At 39.7% G+C, this 24,676-nt stretch overlaps 1 protein-coding gene across 5 annotated transcripts in view; it reads left to right on the top strand.

The window, feature by feature from the left end:
* The window catches only part of Sh3kbp1 (SH3-domain kinase binding protein 1), a 337,484-nt gene that overhangs the window by 174,713 nt on the left and 138,095 nt on the right, over positions 1 to 24,676 (top strand). For 4 of the 5 annotated variants that reach the window (XM_013026512.1, XM_013026514.1, XM_013026511.1 and 1 more), the window contains 2 exons: positions 9,058 to 9,187; positions 19,734 to 19,939. In XM_013026512.1, coding sequence (XP_012881966.1) covers positions 9,058 to 9,187; positions 19,734 to 19,939 — 336 coding nt within the window. Of the gene's footprint in view, positions 1 to 9,057; positions 9,188 to 9,729; positions 9,787 to 16,474; positions 16,550 to 19,733; positions 19,940 to 24,676 lie in introns of all 5 variants that reach the window. The other variant, XM_013026516.1, reaches the window with a different exon arrangement.

Raw genomic sequence — 24,676 nt, 5'->3', positions numbered from 1 at the left:
CAGCCCTGAGGAGCCCCTGCTGCAGATGCACAGGCCCACCCACTGGCCTTGACATCGGATGTTAGAAACTCTAGAAACGAAGGAAATGGGCTCCAGCAGAGGAATGACTTCTTATCATGTGTGGTCAGATGTGGGACTATTTGAAACTATTTTCTTTCTAACATGGCACACTTAAGTACCTCAGAAATTACAACCTAGTGTTACCAGCTTTCTCTTTTTGCTTTAATGATAAAACTCTGGGTATCTACAGTGACCAGAAGCTCCCATAATAATGGTAAATAATAGATAAATTGGCCATAAACACACATTCCCAAGGGGGGAGGGGGAGGACTGTCTTAATCATGTGGAAATGTTCCATTCTGTTACTCATTTAAAAAGTCCAAATTAAGATAGTAATAAACTTCTACTTATCAAAATCTAAGAAAGTATTTAATGGTAAGACCATTGGTGACATTAACTAATGAATTTATATATCTGTATGATCCTTAGAGGAAGGTATTTAGCAAGGTATGTCAAAAAGCTATAAAAATCCATGTAACAATCTGACTCGATCTTATTCCTAAGAATTTATCTGTAGAAAATGGTTAACAGGGACTTGGAAGGTGGCTCAGTGGTAGAGTGCTTGCCTTGCATGCATGAGACCCTGGGTTCGATTCCTCAGCAACACAAAAGCAGAAAAAGCCAGAAGTGGTGCTGTGGCTCAAGTGGTAGAGTGCTAGCCTTGAACTGAATAGCTGAGGGACAGTGCCCAGGCCCACAGTTTAGTCCTCACGACCGACAAAAAAAAAAAAAAAGAAGAAAATGGTTAACAATTTTTTTTTAATACATGGAAAATGTGTTAATTGCAGCAGTGCTTGTGATAATGAAAAATAATTGTGACTATTAAGTTGTTTCATCAAGCCCAGCAAACAGTAAAAGCATTAAGGTGGTACACATAGGCATTTAAAAATATATTTGTTATAATGCTTTGCATTACAATTATCAGTTATAGTCTAGTAAGCTGAGAGCTTTTTAATGGTAGGGGCCTGGTTTTTGTCTATCTTTTTATTTATGGTACCTGGTATAGTGCCTGAAATCTAGTGAGGACTTTAATAAATACTTACCAAATAAATAAATGAATAAATGGAAATATTAGAACAGGATTTTTTTGTAAAATAAACGAACATATCAGAACACAATTACATATGCTAGGATATAATCATGTAAAATATAGCTATGTCCACATAACAAAAACTGAAAGGGAACAAGAGTTGAAAGTAGATCCTTTACTGTTTTCATGCTGCTTTAAGAATACAAATAAAGGGGCTGGGAAGGTGGCTCAGTGGTAGAGCGCTTGCCTTGCATGCATGAGTCCCTGGGTTCGATTCCTCAGTACCACATAAGCCAAAAGAAAAAAGCCAGAAGTGGCGCTGTGACTCAAGTGGTAGAGCGCTGGCCTTGAGCTGAAGAGCCGAGGGATAGCGCCCAGGTCCAGAGTTCAGGCCCCACGACCGGACCCCCCCCCCAAAAAAGAAGAATACAAATAAAGCCAAGAAAAATGATTAATGTGATTTTGCCCACCTATTGGCCATAGGGAGACTGGGTATGGGTTACTCAAGGAGAAGTCTTTGTAGAGCTATGAGCATACTCAGACTATGGGAGGAGGAGGATAGGGCTTCAGCTCCACCTGCAATTCAAGGTTCCTTTCCACTCAGTTCCAGTTGAGTGGTAAACTGCATCCTGGATTTGCCTCAATAGGAAAAAGGGCATACATCCATAGAGAGTTGATACTTGCATAAAATGTAAGGTTGCCTTTAAAACAATAAGAAAGAATTTCCTTTTGTTCCTGTGTACTTGCAATGTTGCAGGTATTGGGCCATTGTTGCTGTATAAAAGACTGTGCTTTCTCTGGAATAAGTATTGTATTTGTGCTAATAGGTAGCTCTTTTTAAATTCTGTTGAAGAACTAAAAGCAAAATAAGCAGAAACCTCAATTAAGCAAAAGCCTTTAACAATACAGGGACATATCTGAAATATCCCAGCTTCCCTGGACTAGCGGGACCTCCAACTCACGATCAGCAAAAGGAGTCACCAACACTCAGTCAATAGAGCTAGGAGTCCTTTAATAGCCATGGCGTCTGACCTCCACTATTGAGATAGTGAAGGCCAGCCCTGAAATCAAATAGCTCCGCATATTTAAAGGCAAGATACATGGGGGGGGGGGGAGGTGCCACTCACAGGTGGTCAGGAAGACAGTTACAAAAGCAAAACTAGCAGTTGGTTATTACAAATGGCATCAAAGCAAAGTATGGTGGCTGAGACCAAACAATTCCCTGAAGACATCCTGGTGCCTAGGCAGGAGATGGGGCCTGTGCACCGAGCTCCAAGGCCTGGAGGTAGGGCAAGCCTTCCTTTGAAGTCCAGATACCTGGCTCAATGGTTATGAGCTAGGAGGGCTCCGCTTCAGCCTTAGGAAAACATTACCTCCCCAAATAGCAGAAAGCATTGATTAGATCTCCAAATGGCCCAGTGGTGAGATAAGTCATCCTTAGAAATGCAGTTGCCTAGCTCAGCCATCCTTGGTGCTTAATTCTCTACTTTATTCAACCCTTTATCCTTAAACATTTGGCCCTACAAATGGTCAAGTTTCAGTAACTATTAGAACGCAGCCTTGTTCTATTCTCAGGGTCTGTACCTATGTTTCTCTGGTTACCTGGGATTTGTTTGTGCCAGTTAAATTTCCTTCTTCCTTGGTCTAATCAATGCCCTATCTGCTTAATTTTTACCTGGTCCTAACAATTTCACATTTTATATTCTTTCTTTTGGGGGGAATCATCACAATATCAAGATAAGAACACAGTAGAAGTGTTCAATTCAATCAGGTCAATGTATTAATCGATAAGAATGAAACATGCAGGGCTGGGAAGGTGGCTCAGTGGTGGAGCGCTTGCCTTGCATGCATGAGGCTTTGGGTTCAATTCCTCAGCACCACATAAGCAGAAAAAGAAGAGCCGGAAGTGGCGCTGTGGCTCAAGTGGTAGAGTGCTAGCCTTGAGCTGAAGAGCTGAGGGACAGTGCCCAGGCCCAGAGTTCAAGCCCCACGACCGCACCCCCCCCCCAAAAAAAAGAATGAAACATGCTGTATATGCAAAAATGAAGCATGTTTATATACATATATGTATGTTCTTGTTGATTAATTGGTAGACCTCTCGCTATAAGGGTGTATACACAAAAGTGTACCTGTATTTTTTGTCCTCAGACAACTTTTAGAAAGATTTCAAATTTATTGCTAGTTTAAAAACAAAATGAAGCGATTGAATCAAGTAGAGAAATGTAAAAAAATGACATACCTTCATCTTGATATCCACTTTCAGCTTAACATACCAAAGTATACAATAATTTGTTATTTATCCACACAACATCATGATTCAGGGCAAGGCTATTTCCCCAAATACAGGTTTTCTGATTTCAGTTTCTCTCTTTGTACATGCATAGTGTATCCTCTGTGGTTCCCATTGTTATTTTTGCTTTTTTAAATCATTAAAAAATTATCATTAAATAGTTGTAAAAAGGGTTTCAGGGTGTATGTCCACATATATAGATGTACAGAAGTTATATCTAAAATATAAGCATATGAAAACACATACAGGGCCATATATGCATGATCAAACTGATTAAAATATGGTATATGAGAGGATTGCAACCTCTGAGCTAAAGCCCAACCTAGCTTTGTGGTTTGCAAAGATGATAACTTGCATGTTCAAAATATGCCTGCATTCTCTTTCTTATGCCCATAAAAGGAGATTTGCCTCACTGAATTAGTGTTACAAACACCCTTGAATGCTTCAAAACTTTCACACAGAAATATAACCTCTGCGTGGATGGATAGTTCATCTTCTTTCATTTTTACTCATGAGAAGGCAAGTTCATTAAGAAGCTGATTGGTTAGGTTATACAGACAGGCCTTCATTCTTTCCCATTAAGATTCTGCCTTGCTTCGGGAGAGCTCTTCTTATCCCTTTTCAAAAAAGGGAACCTTGTAAAATCCATATTGGAATTTGATCATCCAAAGAGCTCAAATTTCTTTAAACTTTTTTCCAAATAACTTAGGCTTGTATACTTCTGATTTCCCATTGTATAGCAATAGTAAAACATTCATATTATAGCAAGGGAAGCCATATTTAGAAGAGAAAGTGATTAGATTTGAATCATGAACACACTAGGTTGCAACCATATACAAGTAGCCAATTTGCAAGTTTAAAAGTATTTATGAGATTTTGCATAGCTGTGGAATTCATCAAATATTCCAGTGCTTACATTCTGAAAGAAATTGTGTTTATGAATATTCAGAGATTTTATTAAACAGAATGTAGGCGTTGAGATAGACTTAGTCTAATCAGGGAAGGTAAGACATAGATACCTAAGAGAACAATTAAAATCCCATAATGTGACTAGAGTGTCAAAATAACAGGATTGACAAATGAGCAAGGAATTGAAAGGTAGGCATTCTCATTGAGGATGAAGAAGGTGATTCGTAGAGTAGATAAAATAGTGACTTGACATGTGAGAGGTGATCAGTGTTTGGATTAATTTGTCAGAAGATGCATGCAGTATCATGCTAGGTGGTAGGCTAGTATGGAATACAGCCTTATTTCATGAGTAGGGACAACTTGTGAACATTTGGGCCAAGTGTGGACTTGTGAAGCAGGTGCTTCAGGATGCAACAAGACAAAGCTTAGTGCTTCCCACACTGAACTTTCAAAGGGGCATGCCACTCAAAGCCTCCCTCAGAACTGGGGGTTTTCTGAGGTGAACATGTCCCCATGGGTGATTTTCTCACTAGGGAATAATAACCTGACAAAGCTTAAGGCTTTGATTCATCAGAAAGGCCATTTTGCTGGTTTGATTTCCTCTTTGTTTATATTTTTCAAACTGGAATGATGACAAAGCCTTAGTAGAGTCATTTAGTAATTTGGGGGCCTGTAAATAGCTCATGGCTCTTTTCAAAGACACTGCTGAATGATGTTTCCAGAAGTCCTACCACAAACTAACTCTCCCTTTCTTCTCTCCCTACTTCCTTCCTCCCTCCCTCTTCCTTCTTCCATTCCTTTGTTTTTGAGATCGACTCTTGCTGTATAGCTATGTAGTCCAGGTTAGATTCCAATTTGAGATTCTCTTTGTCTCAGCCTCCTGAGTGCTGGGATTATAGATGTGTAGCACCATATTTGGCTTTAGAAACTCTACTTTGATGAAGATCATGGATGTTGTTCTGCCTTATTGGGCAGAATTGTTTAAGCCTTAAATAGAACTTACATGTTTTCCTAAATCATTTCCCTTCCAACTACTCTATAGACTTATATTTTGAAGCCCCCTTCTTATATGAAATATGATTGTTCTCAGAAGAAAAAGGGGAGGGAATAAAAATGACACCCCCGCCCCCATGTAAAGAATGTTCAGGTCCAGCCAGAAAGAGGTGAACTCCACAGGAACTGGGAGGAAATATTGGCCTAGACATTTAGGACTTAGATAATGCTTGTTTATATTTGACACAACCGGCTTTCCATATCCTAAAGTCAACAGGGAGAGTTATTTAAAGCAACCAAAGTGGAAAATAATGTAGATGTTTATGCCTTCAGGAAGTGGCCCCTTAGAAACATATTTTACCTTAATGTCATTGCTAAAAAGATATTTTCTGACAAAACACTTCGTAATTTTTTAACAATAAACGAGTTAAATTATGCCTTAGGACAATTAGGCAATCTAGAAATGGTAGAACCAAAGGTGATTGCTTAAAGATGGACTGGGGAATTTTCAGGGTGATGGAAATGCTCCGTTGACAGAAGTATGGGCTACAATAGGTATAAACAATATGATTGTACTCTTAAGATCTGTGCATTTACGTAAACTGTATATCTATTTAAAAAAATATTTTTAAAATGATCTTAGTATTTTTCAAGTATTTTCACATTTTTCAAAATACTTTCAGGTACCTTTCAAAGATAGGAGAAATGACTAGCATTAAAATTCTCATTTCATTCTTTCTGGGAAGATTTTGAGGAAGATTTTTAAGAATGGTAAGATACAGCTCTTTCCTTAGAGTTTGGAATGTCTTTTTTTTCTTTCAGGCAAAAAGAACTACTATTTAAAAAGTGGAGCCAACTTTATTGGCCTGTGTACCTCTCACTTTCCCTTGAGTCTTCAACCTTCCCTTTCAGTTTGCAACTGACTGGATTTGGGGGAACAAAGTAGTCATTGAGTGAAAAAAACTATCACAGCCCTTAAGTGGAATTTTCTCTGGCTGCTTGTACCCACAGGTAGACATTAGACTTGGTAAACCTGCTGTTCTATTTTTAGTAGAGCTGACAGGTTTAAAAAATTCAAGAATGATAAATAGGAGCTGTTCAGAATAGGTAGATACTCACGGGAAAGTGTTTCGCTTCTTTATTCCCAACCATCCTACTTCCTGCCTAGCAAATGTAGATGATGTTTGCACGATTGGGTAGGGTGGGTAAATTTACCTAGTTGTCTCCTCAACTTCCACCAGGGCTAAGATTTAAAAAAAACACACTTTCTTGGGCCCTGAACCTACTTAGATGCTATTGATTCTAAAGGCATGGAAATTGCCAGGCTATAAACGGTATAAGTGGTTTTACTTGGCCTTTCTCTAACAGCACCATGTGGAAGCTACCCTGCTCCCAGTCCTGGCCATAGGCAGGATTTGCCTTGGGGCACAGATTATAGAGGTGGCCAGATTGGTCACAGAGGGACACAGGTAAGGTTTGTTCTCATCCTAGAGCCACGGTGAGAACAAGACTATTTATGTGTAGGGTTGTGTGGTTGTAGGACAAGGTGGCACCTGTCCCTTTTTATTGCTTTCCTGAGGGCAGAAGTTGTAAGTCCTTCGAGGCCTCTAAACTCTAGTACTTTATTACAAAGAGGACACATTTCTTTTCCTCCTTAAATGCAGAAACATCACCATAAATCAACCTGATTTCTAAGCAGGTGTACAAGCTCTGCCAATTCCTTTTTTGCTACAGAAGCTTTTCCAGGATGGGGTCTTTTTTTTATCTGTTTTCTTCACCAGTGAATTATCAAGAGGTCATGGGGAAGTACAGGATAGATGCTCATTAAACATTGGTGGGATTGGTGGCACTGGGACAACCATTCAGGCCTGGGTATAGCAGAACTAATTCAGAATAGTGGCAAAGTTGGGTAGGTACTTGCACAAGGCCATGGATTTGTTCACTAACACCACAGGAGCATGTGTATACACACACACACACACACACACACACACACACACAGGTGACAGTATAGTCTTGGTCTGTTGGTGCCCTTGGTTTCTCACAGGAAGGGAAAAATATCCTTTGTAGGACAAATCAGAGCTTGATACCATGGAGGACTCCTCCCAATCATCTCCATGTTGTTTATTTCCTTTTTCATTCAGTATGCAGTACTGTGCTTTATTCCTGGAATGAATGAAGGAAGAAAGGAATATCATTAGTTGGGTCTTTGAATGTCCTTGCCTTTATGTCAGAAGTTGAACTAAAATATCCCTCAAATGAGATAGTGTATCAGCAAGAATCATTTTTCTCCTACCTCCAGGCACAATCTTGAGACCAAAACAGCAGGCTGTAAGAAGAAATAGCACAGAACAGCACTCTTTGGTTTTGGGGCCAGGCTCTCCTGCACCATGAAGGGCTCACCTCACAAAGAAACACGCCTTGGGCCTGTGGTGCCTTTGATGGGAAGTGTGCCCCCAGGTGATGAGCCATGGTTTTGTTGTCTGCCCCTCCATTTGTTGTGTAGCTAATGATAGATCTCTGCTGCTTTCCCGTAAGCCTCACAGACTGTTCTTTGACAGTGATACAGGCATCTGGGGGTGTGGCTAGGTGAAGATACCCCTGTTTTCCCAGCAGGCAGCCACTGATCTTACACATCAGATGCACTTCCCTCCAGGATCTGGGGCTAGACTGCTTATTACTGGGAACAGGAACATTTCAGACATCATCAAATTGAATGGCATGGGATTGCTCTAGCTGCCCTGCACAGCCAAGGATTTGACCACAGATGGCTCATTTGTGGTTCCTGCCCTTGGTTTTCTTCTCCTGCCTTATGATTCTGAGGTTACTTATTCAGGACCAGCACAAAGGACCCCATGCTACAAATTCTGTAACTTTTGATATTCAGACCCATAGCAAACCTTCCTAACCATCTGAATTCTACAAAAAAAGCTCCTTGAGAGAATAACATATATATCCCTTGGGTTGGCATAGACACATGGAAATGCCAATCAATGTAAATGCTATTGAATGTACAAGTTGACACTGAATAGTCATTGGGACAATCATGCATATAGAGCTGCTGTCTGCATTCTTTCCCTTAAGATTTTGTGGTTGTACAAACATGATCACTACTCTGCAAGTTTATCCCATGAGTTCCCTAACAAATGCTCTAAACATACTGTTCTGATTGTCTCTGTTCCAAAGGCTTCATCAGCTCCCATCCCCTTCTGGAATGTCTCATATGCCTGTTCTCCAATCATAGCTATTGTTTCTCCTTCCTTCAAGGCCTATCTTAATTTTGATTTCTCTTTTCTCAAAGCCTTTAGTTTCTTGGGTCTCACTGAGCTCTGCTTTGTGTAACAAGTTTGATTTCGTGCTAAGTCATGGTATTTTCTCCTCTGTTTACCTCGCATCACTAGTTTTCTATTCATACCTTTCTGTTTTGGTAGATTGTTATTTTCTTCAGGAAGAATAAAGACATGTCCCATACAGCCACCGGTATAGAAACATAACACACATAACATGTGTGATATGTGTTAATTATCTTTATTATATAGATAGAGGAAAGGGCTTTGCTTTAGTTAGAGGTGAGTGAAAATAGTGTTAAGTTTTGTCCATTGGTGTTTGTGATTACCTCCCTTTCCTTAGTCTGAAATCTCAAGATTATGTGGCCTGCTTTCTGGTTCCCTGGTAACTTTTCAGCTTTGGGTCCCCTCTCTCTGTCCATTGGTGGGCTCCATTCCATGCCATACAGATTGAAGAATGTCTGACTCTTCTCTTTGCTTCTCTGCAGGTAGAGGAAGGATGGTGGGAAGGTGTTCTCAATGGAAAGACTGGAATGTTTCCTTCCAACTTCATCAAGGAGCTGTCAGGGGAGTCGGATGAGCTTGGCATTTCCCAGGATGAGCAGCTTTCCAAGTCAAGTAAGGAAATCCATCCTACTAAACAGGAAAAGGGGAACCAGTGGACTGCCCCAGCTTCCTTTCTGTACTATGCCCTATGCTGCAAGACTGTGACAGACACTCTTGGATGTTTTCTGGGTTATGCTGTGTTGACCCATTGCAGTTTAGTAGATTTATAAAGCTGGGACCTGTAGCCATACAGTCTATACATTTCTGGATAGGTTACTGCTAGCCTATGGTTTGCCATGGAAGTAATGTTTCATGAGTGGCCCATGTTGCTGTGCCGCCCTGCACTTCTAGAATATTGTTTACTATTGAATTCATAATTACCTTTTAAATGAACCCAATGCAATAGTATTTCTCACTGTCCCATAAGGATCTTGGAGAAAAGTATCAACCAAAAAAAATGCATTGGTGGCAAGAAGTGCTGTGTGCAAAATTAAGTGCATGCCAGTTCCCTTGGAAATATAACATGATGACTGAGAATCCAGGCCCCCACCTTGGGTAAGCTTGTGTTGCCTTCTGAGATGGTGAGATCGAACTTCAGGTCTTTCTTTCTCCAGGGCCCGAAAGTCTCCCTCCAGCTTCTCTGCTGCCCTTTCCAGCTCATGGAGCAAAAGGTCAGGACCGGGAAGCTTTGTTCTCCCAGTGGCTAACCCACCTTTCCATGTGGGCGTCTCTGTTTTATCTTGTGCCATGTCGAGCCAAGGTCATAGGCATGACTGTTGTCGGAGGCTCCACTGTGTTGTAGTGGTGCAGCACCTGGGGTTGCTGACTCTCCTTCCTGACAGAGGAGGAAAGTACAGCTCAGTTGCCAAAATAATTGTTCAATGTCATTAGTTTCCACTTGGAACAGCTTGACTTGAGTGATGTTCTTATGTTGGCTTGGTGTCTTTTTTCTCTCGTGAGTAGCATGATTTAAATGCTTGGCTCGGAAGTAAAGCCATTTCCAGGGAAGTGCTCAGATGACCTCCTTTGCTTGGTTGTCTCTACAACTCTGCATCCTCAGTCTGACCTGCATAGAAATGGCTCTCCTGGTGAGTTAGGTAGTTCAGTAGCTTCAGCAGCACCCCTTCCCTCCACTGCCAAGGCCTGGAGCCCTCATTCCTTGAATTCCTATCCATCCTAGAGTTTATGATTGGAAGGACCTGGAAGTGCTTTGGGAGCAAATGAAGTATCTTGGAGCTCCTGTTGCCTTCTTTGGTTTGGGCTGCAGGCTTGTTTGTTCTCCAGTGAATGAGTATGCCAGTTGGAGCTGCTATTGCACCTCTTGCTCCAATCCATATTAGAACTCTGGACTAGTATCATACCTGGTAATCAGGTACTATAATAACAGTACTGTACCTCAAGGACATTGTGGATTAAATGTGATTTTTTTGGCGGAAGGACCAAATGGGGTCATTATAACTTTATTTCCATGTGGAAATGCATTCTGAGTTCCAATAGCAAGAATGGGTGTAAATCACCTTACCCATAAAAGGCCCTCAATAAATGGTAGTTCTCATTGTTAATCCAGATAGACAGTTGGGTCATAGTCTAATTGGATACTGTGGATATAACTGGTTAGTGTTCAGCTGTTTGGAAGCTGTTTTCCTCACTGATGGATGCTCTGGCCATTGAAGCATCTTGTCTACGTTTGGAAATTACTTTGTAACGAGTCTCCTGATACAGAAAAGGAAATTTGGGAAATTTTGGTAGAGCCTTGACCTCTTGGTGACCTTCTGTCTTAGCTATGTGTTCTCAGAGCTGGAGAGTCAGAGAAGAATAAATGCCTCCTGTAGTTCCAGAGCTGTTGAAATATGTTGTCCCCTACCTGTTCTGGGTCAGTAACAGACAGCTGACCCTGCTTGGACTCTCAGCTCAAAGCATGTGATGCTAGTGCTGCAGGAAGATTGGGAGGCTGAGTAGAATGGTTTTTCAGTCATCTGACTTCTCTTTACCTGCCTGTCATCATTCAATTATTAGCCTTCAGGTTCAGGATTAAGATAGCCCAATGGTTTCAGCAGCCATGTTTAGTTTATGACGGATGCTTCTGATAAAAACAGAAGGGCTTTTGTATAGTTCAGGAAAAGAAGGCCCATCTCTCCATCTACCTGACTATAGTCATATATCTGCTCTTCTTTCTCTCTTTCCTTCTTTCCTCCTTTGATTCTTCATTTGTTCAATATCTCTTAAGCTTCTATTTGTTACTAAAATGCTTTCTGAGGCACTGAAGATCCCGAGATAAAGTTTAAATCCCTTGTCGTCTGCAAGCTTACTATGACAGAAAGGGAATACATATATTCCTAGAAATTTAGGAGCTGACATCTGAGGAAGAGTGGTTTATAAAGACAGAGATGCTAGTCCTACATTTTCTAGGGGAAGGTGTGGTCACAAAGGGTTTCATGGAAAGGTAAATGTGAGATTTATGTCTCTGTAGTTTACTCCAAATGGAAGCAATCTCTTGAAAGAGCAAAATAGCCTTTCTCAAGTGTTCTGACAGGATTTATATGTGAACTGTTTCAGCATATGATTATGTGAAAGCAAATATAATCAGATCACCTATAGACATTATGGAAACTAGTGGGATTTGCATAAGCAGCAGCTTTCATTCGAGAGTGAATTTGTTTATTCACTATCCCCAGCGAATAGCATTAGTACTTTTGATGTGCTTTACATTTTGAAAAATCTTTTTTTTTGTTTTGAAATAAATACAGATTCACAGGAAGTTTTAAAAAATCAACATAAAATTATAGGAAGGGCACAAGTATACCTCACCGTGTTTCCCCTCAGTGATACCTTTAAATTATAGTAAATGCATATTTATTTTTGCCTGAAATTAGCTGATGCAAAATGTAGTTAATGTACAAAAGGGATATAGATTTTTTTCTACTATGAGCTAAAATGTACTTCGTTAAGTAGGTTGTTTGACCAGCCTACGTGGTACTCTGTAAATTCCAGTTAATTTTTCCTCAGAGATTTCTTACTTAATATATGACTCTGGGGATAAGTTAAAATCTAATGTTTGTAATTTTTAGAGGTCACAGTGGCATCATATCAATATTCTTTTAAGTGCTGCCAGATGTTAGACTATGACTTCTAAAGATAGATAAAAATCTGTATTTGAGTATTAGAGAACATTGTGTGCAATGTAAACATCTTTTTGTTTAAAACATGAACACACACACAAACACACACATACCCTTACCCCTATAAGTGCACATGATCATTTGGCATTTGCATATTTCACATTTCTTCTTCAAGAAAGCACTTGAGGAAGTTCCTGAACTTTGTATAGTAATGATTGACTCTTACAGAGGAGTCATATGCCATAACTGTGTATAAAACATGGTAGGTGTGTAGTAAGTGCTTGATAAACATTACTCAAAGAGCATTTTTATCTTTCAATAACAGGTAAAAATTGCTGGAGCTTGATTTTTCTTACTCTGATGTATTTTTACATATGGCAGTTGGTTAGGACAACCTCCATACCTTTGTTTAGCATAATCTTTGTTCAGCATAATCTTGTCTATTAAAGGAATTATAGTAGCAGGTGCTAGTGGCTTGCACCTGTAATCCTAGCAAATTGTTGAAAGGCTGAGATTGGAAGGATTGAAGTTTGAGGCCAGCCTGGGCGTATACCTGAGACCCATTCAAAGCTAGGTGCAGTAGTGTGTGCCTGCAATCCTATCTATCGGGAGGCTGAGATCTGAAGGATCATGTTTCTAGTCCAGCCAGGGCAGAAAATTGGTGAGACTTCATCTCAGCAGAAGCTGGACACAGTTGTATCCATCTGTCATCTCAACAGGAAGCCAAAAAATAGGTTAATTGCAGTCCAGATGTTCCTGGACAGGAAGTATGACCCAATCTCAAAAATAACTAGTGCAAAAAAGAGGGAATGTGTCTCAATAGTAGATTGCCTGGCTAGTAAGCACGAGCCTCTGGAGTTCAAACCCCAGTACTTTCCAAAAGGAGTTTGAGCTATAGTATTGATTGAGGTTTTGGTTTAAACATTTTATTTCAGATAAGAAAATCCTTCATTATATTGTAGCAGAAATATTTTTGTTGCATATTCAGATTTGCAAACACCTTTACCATTCATAGAACTTCATAAACCTTAAAAGTAGTTTTCCAAAAAGATTTTTGTTATAAAATTTTGTGTTATGTAGATAATTTCTAACATATACAAAAGTAATAATAATATAATGAATCCATGTGTTCCCATTACCCACCTTCAGCAGTTGTCAACCTATGGGCAGTTTGTTAATACACAGCCCTACCTACTCCCCTCCCATATTATCTTAAAGCAAATGTCAGGTATCATATAATTTATTTGCAAATATTTCAATAAATATCAAATAAAAGGAGTTCTTAAAATGCCATTTTCACAACACACACAGTTACTGCAGTCTCTTAAAATAATTAACATATGTTCACTGTTCACTTGTTTTTTTGGGGAGGCAATTTGTTAGTGGGAATCTGGATCCAAATAAGGTACACATATTGTGTTGGTTTATATTTCTTGAGTACCTTTAAATCTATAGATTTCGTCTTCAGAATTCTGTGCACTTTTTTGTGTGCTGAAGAAATTGTGCTCCTTTGCCCATTTTTTCCTCACAGCTCAATTAGTGATGATTTCATCTCTGCTGTGTTATTTAGTCTGTATTCCTCTAAGTTGATAATTAGACCTTGAGACTTGAGGAAATGAATGTTTTATATATTTACTAAACTTATTTATCGGGCTGGGAATGTGACTTAATGGTAGAGTGCTTACCTTGCATGCATAAGGCCCTGGGTTCAAATCCTCAGTACCACATAAAAATAATAATAAAATTATATTAAAATATATATTTATCAATTGCCAACTTTCTTAGGTGATGATAAGTGCTATACCTGAAGGTTCATATTACCTGACTGTCTTTCTTTTGAATGTTAACAGCCATTGGCACTTGTCACTCAGACCTAGCCACCCAGGGATTAGCAACTAGGGCAGGACCCCTGTTTTTAGTCTCTAGTACCACCATCAACCACACACATACACACACACAGGCACATGTGTGTACACACAGATGTATATTGCATTTTCAACATATTTTCATAATACTTAATTTAAAGTAATAATTGTAACACTAAGGTTATTTCTGTTTTTGTTGCATAGACATAGGAACATTTTCTGTTATTTCTCACAGTCTTTGGAAGAATAAAATTTGCATTTTTTCTATAACCTTGGATTTTTAGATTTAATTGAACTTCTCATTTTCCCGATTCCTTATTTTAGTGACATCTCAAACTAAAACAAAAATAGAGAAAGCTTTTAAAAGACATATAAATGGCAAACCACTCCCATTATATTGTTTTCTATCAAATCATAAAAAATACTGTCTTATCAACTATAAAAACCAAATATGAAATATAAATACCTTTAAAACATAAAAACCTTTAAAAACAAAAGCTAGGCTGGGGAGTCCATCCTGTGGCATCACTGACTTTTATTTTTAATATCTGATATTTGTTTTATGTTTCATCAATGTTCCATTGGCAATGAAGAACAATTAGAAAATTATGAAATAGAGTTTTAGGTGAAGTCAGGTGTTACCTGTCTTACAGTGTTTGCTGCCTAATATTTAATAGTGACAGGCAATATTTCCACCAATTAGGTAAACCACACACACATTCATGATCACTCTGGTTGCCTGTTCCCCTTCATGTCAGAATGCTGTGTCTTCACCCAGCCTAGCCAAGATTACATCTCAGATTGCCTTGCTGCTACCATTCAGAGACATCAGGACCATGGCCTGTCTGTCTCAGTGATTCTATGATTTTCTTGAGGACAAATGGAAGTTCTGTTATACTGAGAAGAACTAGTAATTATCAAAATACTGATTTTTCCTTACACTTTTTTTCCTGTCACTGAAAAGATTGCTGTCATTTAGTCTTGTAGGGCCTGGCTCACAAACAGATATTTTTTAGGAGTAATGTTAATCATCAAAGTTAAGAGTTGACCAAAATAAACTAGTCACTGCTAACTTGCTGTTTTTGTCATCAACGTCCTCAAAAGCTGCAAGTGTTGATGGTTCTCCATTTTTATATGGAGGGTTTCTGGGAAATGAGACACATGGCTCTCTCCCTTCTCAGCTGTAGTCTGCTGCCTTGTAAATATAGACTCACACCTATTATGAAGGTATATGATTGGCTGTCAGTTCGAGTATTTATAAGCTGTGATAAAACTTATTTCTTAGAGTAATGTATTTATTAATCACATTTGCCTTTAGAAAATCATTTTACCTGCTAGTGCTACTCTCTGTAGGCCTCTACTCTCATGTGTGTGTGTGTGTGTGTGTGTGTGTTGGTGGGTGGGATAATATGTATGTATATTCTGTGTACTCATGGTTTTAGGATATTTGGGCCTTAGCCTTGTTCAATCTTAACAATGTTGATAAACTTGTGAGTAACAAATAAAATGACACTTGAAGCTGGGTGAGTCCCTTGTCCTCATGCTTGAGTACAGTCTCATGACTGATATGGCAAAACCTCAATTAAGCTATTTCAAGTAATAGAATTTTTTGTGTCCTTCGTGTTATGCATAACCTGCCCTCCCTTCCATTTATGTGGATGCCACTATTGGTTTTAAGCTGTATTGGTGAAACTTCCTGTCTAGTATTAATCTATAGCTTTGTTTAAAGATACAGACACATCTTTAACTTATTTGTTTCCATATTTGTTTTTGTGGTTCCGTATCAAATCCAGAGCCTTGCACGTGCTAGACAAGTGCTCTACCACTGAGCTACACGTCCAACCTGACATCTCTTAAGGAGAATTCTGTATCTTATTTAGAATATTAGAGTTTGAATATCAACTTTGACCAGGTGTGGCTGTAGAGTTATTAGAAGATAAAGAATAATGAGCCCAGCTCAACTTTATGCTTAGGTCATGGTCTCCAAAGAGAAGATGTTGCTGCATACTGGAGTTCATGAAGGAATCCCATGAATCAGATTCCCTCTGATTAATTGAGGTTTTCCTATTCCTAAGTTGAGGTGTTAAAATGGCTTCCAGTTTTTACCTGGGCCTAACCTGTATGTCATTCCTTGGTAGAGGCAAGGCCTGATTCTGACTGTTCGGTGTCATTGTGGTAGCATGGGGACTTTGGGCTCATTCTAGAACATTCTTGAAGTCTGCCTCGAATGGTCTCTGAATGAATTTTGCTGATGAAGTTCTTACAGCAAGTTCAGTTAAAAACTCTTCCTCTTCCTTCTTTTGCCATCATTTGCTCCCCCCTGCCCTCTCTCTTGTTTTTTTTCTCTCCCCTTCTCTTCTCTCATTCACTGTCAGGAAAGACTACCTTTGAAGGGACAATTCTGTACCGAGCTGCACCGGGAAAGACGGAGGGCCACAGACGCTATTACAGTGAGTGACCTTAACAGCAGGAGACAATTTGTAAACTAAAATCTGGGTACTTGTGTTTTTGATGCAGGTGCCCTTTTCTGAGCTGCTCATGCTTATGCTAAGTGTTTGTGTGAATTTCTGATCCAAGGATATGGACTTATTTGCCTGCGATAAGTGTCATTTCCTTGGTGTATGCTACAAGAGCATTCTCACCAATAGCCCTTGATGCTTTCTTGTTTGCTTTTTGCCTCGTTCATGTATGTGACATGCATGCATGAACTGTGTGTGCAGAGAAGAGAGCAGTAGCATTGCTGTGGCACATGTTTGTGTACTAATATCCTTGGGCTTCTGGAGTAGTAGAAGTTGGCTTCCAGCAAAGATATCAGCCTCTCGTAGCGCTCTTTCTGAGTGGGTCATTCTTCATTGCGTGGTTCAGAGAAAGAAGATTTGGCATGAAAATCCATGCCAGAAATGGTGTTTTGCTTTGCTCATTCAGCTAATCACCACACGGCAGACTTCTTTTGGCAAGACCAATGTGTAGCCTTGTGTGTTGTGGAATAAGGCTGCCAAAAGTTGATGGTAAAGAGATGAATGAAATGAATGAATTAATAATCTCATGATGTCTTTCAAATGGTTCCTGCTACATAGTAAACACTGCATGTGTATGTGAAATTGAAAACAAAGAACGACTCTGTTCAGTGCTGGAAGAGTAGGGTAAATCCATAGACGTGGACAGTTATAGGACTGTCACAAGCAAATTTGAGGAGGCTCTGTTCTTTTCTTACCTTGAAGGAAGAGCATATGCACACTTATTGTACTTAACTCATTGTGTACCAGTAATGAGATCTTCGTGAACTGTCCCCAGTCTGCAGTTCACGCTCTGGGTTTCACTGCCCAAGAATGTCATCTGTCATTCTGAAAATGACATGAGAACGTTTTGTGGGATAATATGTATTTTAGGTATCAGTTGCTAAAAGACACAGCACCAAACAGACATAAAAATGAAGTTACCTTTCTTTCCTAACGAAGGGAAGAAACTAGATTTTTGACTTACTTCATCAATGTAGATCTTTTAATTTATGTACTCAAAAAAATGACAGAAACGGGTTGCCAGAATTTCTGGAAGAAAAAATCTGCCGTGTGTTTCCTTCCCAGACAATGCTTGTGTGGTTAAATAACCGTATGACCTCTTCCTGTGTTAATACAAAGTATTTCTCACAGGTATTAACATGAAGTTGTTAAGCCAGAAGGCAGCAAATCCCTAAAACTGGAAGCTTGGTGAAAATAGGATGGCAGTGGTAACAATATTATGGTTCTAGCTAATGGAAAGAACTCTTCGAATTCCTTTCTCCGAAGAATTAAAGCAGACTTGCTCCGGTCCATTGGCCTTGCTGCTTCATGGTGTTGGCGGGAGGAGGGATGGAGGAAGGAGGGAGATGATCGTTTCTTCCCACTAACCATTTATTTTATCCTTAAATGGTTCTTTCCAAACCTGCAAAGAATATACAAGCCATTTATCACACAGAAAGAATCCATACGGCAAAATGAGAACATGTTAAAGGAGAAATGACACAATATTTAGACTCCAAAATTATAATCCCCAGTAGGGATAGTTCCAAAAACAATGAGCAGATAAACACATGCATGGATAGCTAATGCATGGGTTTTTTCATGTTTGCACACTCAAATTCAGTCCCGTGAATTACAGCCGACCCCCTTGTTATAGGCTGCTTCTCATTGTTCTGTCCTCTCTTGTTGCTCACAAATGTTTGTGTTTAAATTAATTAAAATGTGCACCAGGGATCTTCCTCCTCCCCTACTCTTTTGGCTTAGAAATACCATTTAATGGAAAACAGCAGCAGCAACAAAAGGCAACCGTTGTTTTAAGGATTTGATTTTGAAATTGGTAGCAATTCATAATGACCTTTCTATATTTTATCTGTTTCCATTTAAGTTTCTTCCTGCACTGAGACTTCCTCATTTGAATGACTTCAGCATTTTATGATATTTTATGTGAGCAATTATTTGGCATATTATTCTTGCAGACCAGGAGGCCATCTGACCTGTAGGAAGATAATGAACAACTAAATAATAGAGATCAAAATTTGATGGCTTACTTAATCCCAAGAGCATTTTTATGATCAGTAGATATGTAGTAAATGGTCAGGAGCTATCCTACACATGTAGAGGTTTTGAGAGATAGTTTAAAGACAGAACTTAGTATTTCATATAATATCCTATGAATCTTGCCCTTTGATGGTATAATTGATATACTGATCATCAAGGGAAGAATGGATACCCAGAAATTAACTGTGCACAAATAGGCTCCTACTTTTAGGAACATGATTATGGGCAGATCCTGGGGAAAAAGAATCTGGGGAGGTAAGTGTCTGTATTGTCCTACCAATAACTGTTTTATGCTTCCTAACATGTAGCAAGAGATCAAAGGAAGTGTCTTACCCACAGTGTTTTCTTTGGAAAGAGATTCGCTTTGCAAAAAAACAATGGTGTAAAGGAGGGAAGAACTATGGATATGGGGAATTCAGGCCTCAAGGAGGGGGATTTCTGTCCCTCTTTGGCCGACTTCATCATCTTGCTAGTGAAACCATCTTAATGTCAAGATTGGTTTAATGCTTTCCTAGAGAAACACGCCTGCATGTATTTATTCCATGTGAAGCCATCCAAAGAGATTTAATTCTTTGGCAGTCGTAATTTTGTGTGATTTCTTTAATTGCTAATTTGTTTAAATCACTTTTAGCTTTACAGTTTCCCTTTAGAAAATGTTACTTTCATTGCTAATTGACATGAGTCAGAGAGAGATTGGAGGTATAGTATGTGGTACTGATGGTGTGGGGTAAGAAGGGGCGGGGAGGGTGATATCACACCAGCCACTGCCAAATAAATTTGGATCAGGACCAGGTTCCAGCTGAAAAGGGGGTGAAATGTCACATATTCAGAGAGGTCTGCTTGAAATTACTAAAACGTTATTTTTGATTCATTGCTTACAATGGAAGTCTGAAGGGTAGGAAGATCAAACAAGACATAGAGCCAGCCAAACTCAACACACTCAATACAATGAATGTAAACCTTCCTATATAAGTTATCCTCTCCTGGGTTAGAGGTGGCCCCTGGCTGACTGTAATGTTCTTCTTCAGGGCTATGGCTGATTCTGAGCTCTTTTTCTCCCCACCTCCCCTTTTAACAGGCTTAAGGGAAACTACTGGCTCCGAGAGTGATGGAGGTGATTCGAGCAGTACCAAGTCCGAAGGTGCCAATGGGTCCATGGCAACTGCAGCCATCCAGCCCAAGAAAGTTAAGGGAGTGGGCTTTGGAGATATTTTTAAAGACAAGCCCATCAAACTGAGACCAAGATCAATTGAAGTAGAAAATGACTTTCTGCCAATGGAAAAGGTATGTTTCACACTTTCTGTTTTATTTCTACATAATTTGGAATATTCAAAAGTGCATTGTGGGATTTGACATCAGACATTTCTAGTAGCTTTTTTTGGGGCTTGTGGTGTCCTCATGTACTAGCTATTTGCCATTCCTCCCCACTAACCATCTTTCCTGTGCAGGAATGGCTTCTTTTCTAGTGTGCCGCTTCCTTTCTTGTCTATCTCCTATGTTAGTCACCTTTCCATTGCTATAGCAAAATACATGAAACATTTAACTTATAAAAGGAAAGGCCTATTTTGACTTACAGTTTTGGAGATCTAGTTTATGATTGGTTGGCCCCACAGCTTTATACTTGTGGTATGACAGCATGTCATAATGGGATTGCATGATGAGGCAGAACTTTCACTGCATCAGCCAGAGAGCAGAGAGAGAGAGAGGGAGCAGGGAGGGAAAGACACACACACACACACACACACACACACACACACACACACACACACGGCGGGGTGGAGGGGGAGGAAGCAGTGGACTCATAATCTCCTTCAGGGACAATACGTCTCAGTGACCTAAAAGATATTCCAGAAGACTTCACCTTTCAATGGTTTCACCACCCTCCAATAGCTCCACCCTAGAGACCAAGGCTGTTAACATATGGGCCTTTTGGAGCATGTTCAAGAGTCAAGATTGAAATCATAGTATCTCTCTAGAGAATAGTTCTCAGGATGACTTTTCAAATGACCCAGCACTTCTTCATCTCCTTCCAAGAAAAAAAAATCCTCAACACCAAGACCCAGGTCAACATATGAGCCAAATACCCAACAATCTCTTTCCTTTCCTTAGACATTTCTCTAATGCTTTGTGCTTGGTTTTGTTGACTACAACCTGCATTAGAGTAAGGCAGTTGTGCCGTTTTTCTCTTGGGAGTTGGATGGAGACAATTTCAGACTGTTGAAAGGAAGTCTCGTATGTGTGTGTGTGTGTGTGTGTGTGTGTGTGAATGATTGGAATCAGGCTACTTTCTGACTCCCTGGGTTGTTCCCATCAGGAAGCAGGCTGTTTTCTTCTGCCTGTGGATCTGAGTTGGGGAGAGACGAACAGCTCTGTTGCTGCTGAGTATGTTGTTGCTATGGCAACACACCCAGAGTCATCACACTTGTGGCTGCTGATGACGTCTACTGTGGTACATATCTAAGCATCATAGCCTTGCTTAGAAGTTGATAAATACTGTGGAATTTTCCAAATTATAATAAACTACACTCATGCTGTGCTTCAGGAATGTTTGTTAATTTGATTTAGTGCTGAAATGTTTGCTTTGACATTTGTGCCAGCAGGTTTGGGGGATGGGGTATGGTACCGTCTCTAATTTAGGTTTATCAGAGGCTTTTTCAGTGTTCTTCATTTTTCAGTAAGTTGAAAATTAGAACAGTTGTCTCATCTTCTGCAGCTTCAGAATCTCCACTAGCCACTCTGCCCCCAGAAACCTGGCCCAAGAACCATCACGCATTAGAAACTGATTCTGAAGGGGGAAATTTTTGGATACTTAACACTCTTAGAGATGAATAAGACAGAAAAGGAAGATACATAAAAGTTGTAGACTGTTTCCTTTTTTGGGGGGGAGGTCCAGTCGTGGGGCCTGAACTCTGGGCCTGGGCGCTGTCCCTACCACTTGAGCCACAGCGCCACTTCTGGCTTTTTTCTTTTTGCTTATGTGGTGCTGAGGAATCGAACCCAGGGCCTCAGGCATGCAAGGAAAGCCCTCTACCACTGAGCCACCTTCCCAGCCCTAGACCATTTCCTTCTAACTCTGTCAAAGCTTCTCTGCACCAGCATTGTTCCTTTCAGTAAGCAATCTATGTTGTTTCTTAGGATCTGCGAACTATAGTTAATATCCCAGCTTGTGTGATAGCTTCACTTCTATCACACACAATCACATTCAGATTCCTCTAAGGATTTACTAAGGATCAAGTCTCCGTGTTGAGAAGGAACAACATCAGTTGATCCAAACCTAAACTCTTCCTCCTCCAATTGCATCTTTTCCTACCTCTGTTAAAGGCAGTGCCACCACCATCTTGATTCTCAGGACAAAAACCTCTGAGGTTGTCCTGATTGGTCATCAGAAAACTCCATTAGCTCGGCCTCCTAAGTATGACCCAATTGCTTCTTATCACCTTTGCTCTTCCCTAAAAGAGCTTCTTCTTTCTCATTGGCGTGCATCATATACTTGGAACAGTGAGTGATACATAGTAGGTATTCAATAAGTATTTGGAGAATGACTAATATTTTAAAATACTGTATTAATGCCAGTTGCCAGTGACATATAGCTAGCTACTCAGGAAACAGCTCTGAGAATCTCATTTCAAACCCAGCCCAAGCAAACAAAAGTCTCAGGATTACTTGTCCCCAGTTAACCAGGAAAAATAAGGCAGAAGTAGAGGCATGCCTCAAATGGTAGAGCACCAATTTTGAGCAGAAAAGCTGAGTGAGAACACAAGGCCTGGAGTTCAAGCCCAGTACTACCCTCCCAAATTGTATTAATATAACACTTTAGAGATAGACATCTATAGAATGAGGGGACTAGATAGAGTAAGAGAATAGTAGTATGGTTGAAAATATAGCATTTGTATGGTTAACTATATTCTTGTGAAATAGATTTGTAGGTGACATGAAACATTAACCTCATCAGTTGTGTAAGTATGTGTGTGTATATATATATTTTCTATATTTGCATGCACATGATTCCTGATTTGTTTATGGAACGAAACCACGTGCCAGAAGTTTTCTTAACCCACTTCTCAGTGTGAAGCCTCTGGTGAAAATATAAACTTCCCAGCCTGTTTTACTGGCTGCAGATAATTTTTATGACATCTAAAAAGATTTGAAACTATCTCCGCCCCCTCTTGTTGGTGCCATGGATAGTTGTGTAGATTTATGGGTCCATTAGATTATTGTACAACCTGGCACGAGAGCTGATAAGCATGATATTGTTTTATTACTGAACAGCCTGGTCCTCATCACATTTGAGATGTTTTTATGTCCAAGATTTATGTTTAAGAAAGAAGATTTCCTTTGAGAGTGGAGCTTGCTGTTTTGATTTTTGCAGAAGCATACAGTGAATCTCATGTGACAGCATTTGGTAGGTGAGGCCCAAGCATGTCTCTTGCTTAGGATGGAGCAGTTGGCCTTCTCACAGGTCTAGTTTGATAATCCAGATAGGGGAGGAGGGAATGTGATGGCTATAAACCACTAAATTATATGCTTTCCATTCAACTTTGTGAAAATTGAGATCTACTTTTCTGGCTCAGTAGATAATTTTTTGTTTACCTTACCTCTGATTCAATTCCTATCATCCAGAGTTGATGATTAGATTATATACCAGTAGAGGTATTGTATAACATCCCTCTGCAAACTGTGAATACAGAAATAGTGAGTATAGATAGTCTTGCTTTTCTTACAAAGCCATAAGGAAGGATTCTGTTTATGAGTCTTTTTAATATGACCAAATGGATATGCTTGTGAATTATTTGTATAATGTACCATTTAACTGAAATATTTACAGATAAAATGATATAATGTCTGGAATTTGCTTCCAGCAGTCTGAAAGATGGAAATGTGTGTGTGGCATAGAGGAGACAAGAGTGATCATGAGTTGATAGCTGTTGAAACTGGACAGCACATTCATGGGAGTTGGTTACACTCTATTTTTATATGTGTTAGAAATTTCCTTTGATAAAAGAAGTAAAAACCCTGGAGATAAAGAAGTACCATTTAAACTAAGCTCATATGTAATTATGTGCTATTCAAAATAATGGAAATACTGTGTAGCTGATGAATTGAGTTAAATAGCAGATTGGAGAGGCATGGTATCATTGCCCTAGCTGATTGACTTTGATAAAGCGGGCCTCATATGGGCCATCTGGAAAATGAGAGTTTTCTTTGTGACCTGTTCTACCTCATGAGATTTTTACAATACATATAGCTAAAATGCTTTATAAATTGCAAATATGATTCATTTCCACCAGTGTTTGTTGAGTGCTCACTATATGCTTAGCTCTGAGAATATAGCAATAAAAGATACCATATCGCTGCCCTCAGGGAGCTACAGAAAAGCAAACAAGCAAAACAATGCAGTATGAGAAATGATGTGCTCAGTCTAATAACACAGTGTGATGCCGTAGGAGCCCTTGGGCATGGCAGGAAGTGGTGAGTTGTTAGGGATTCACTTCCTATAGGAAGTGATGTTTAGACTGAGAATCCCTGGTCCAGTAGGCATTTATCCAGCAAAGGAGAACTGTGTTATCAAGGTGGGATAGGCAGCGTATGTAGAGGCCTCCAAGTGGGAAAGATGTAACACAGATGGCGTGGATAGACCTCAGCAGGAAGTAGAAGATGAGACTGGGAAAAGAAGTGGGGCCCAGATTCTGAAGAGCCCTGTAAGACTTTTAAGGAGTTTGGATTTGATATTGAGGGCAGTGGAAACTGGGAAAAGATTTGAAGCAAGAAGGTGATATGATCAGATGGGTGGTTTAGAGAAAGCAGACAGGTCAGAGAAATGTTTCCTGTTAAATAGGTCCTCACTCCCAATGTAGACACTAAAAAATGAGTAAGATGAGTCAGACAGCAGGATATCAGAAGGCTATTTTTACTCATATTCCTGAATGAATAATCAGTTGACTTAGCAGTGTTTCCTGAAAAGATCACCCTTTTTGTGCTGCACAGCCCCACAACTTTGTCCTAAGTTGGCTGTGTACATGC

This window comes from Dipodomys ordii, unplaced genomic scaffold (genome assembly GCF_000151885.1).
Source record: "Dipodomys ordii isolate 6190 unplaced genomic scaffold, Dord_2.0 Scaffold94, whole genome shotgun sequence".
Classification (NCBI taxonomy): domain Eukaryota; kingdom Metazoa; phylum Chordata; class Mammalia; order Rodentia; family Heteromyidae; genus Dipodomys; species Dipodomys ordii.
Note: the sequence above shows the minus strand (reverse complement) of the source record. Positions and strands in the feature narration are given on the sequence as shown.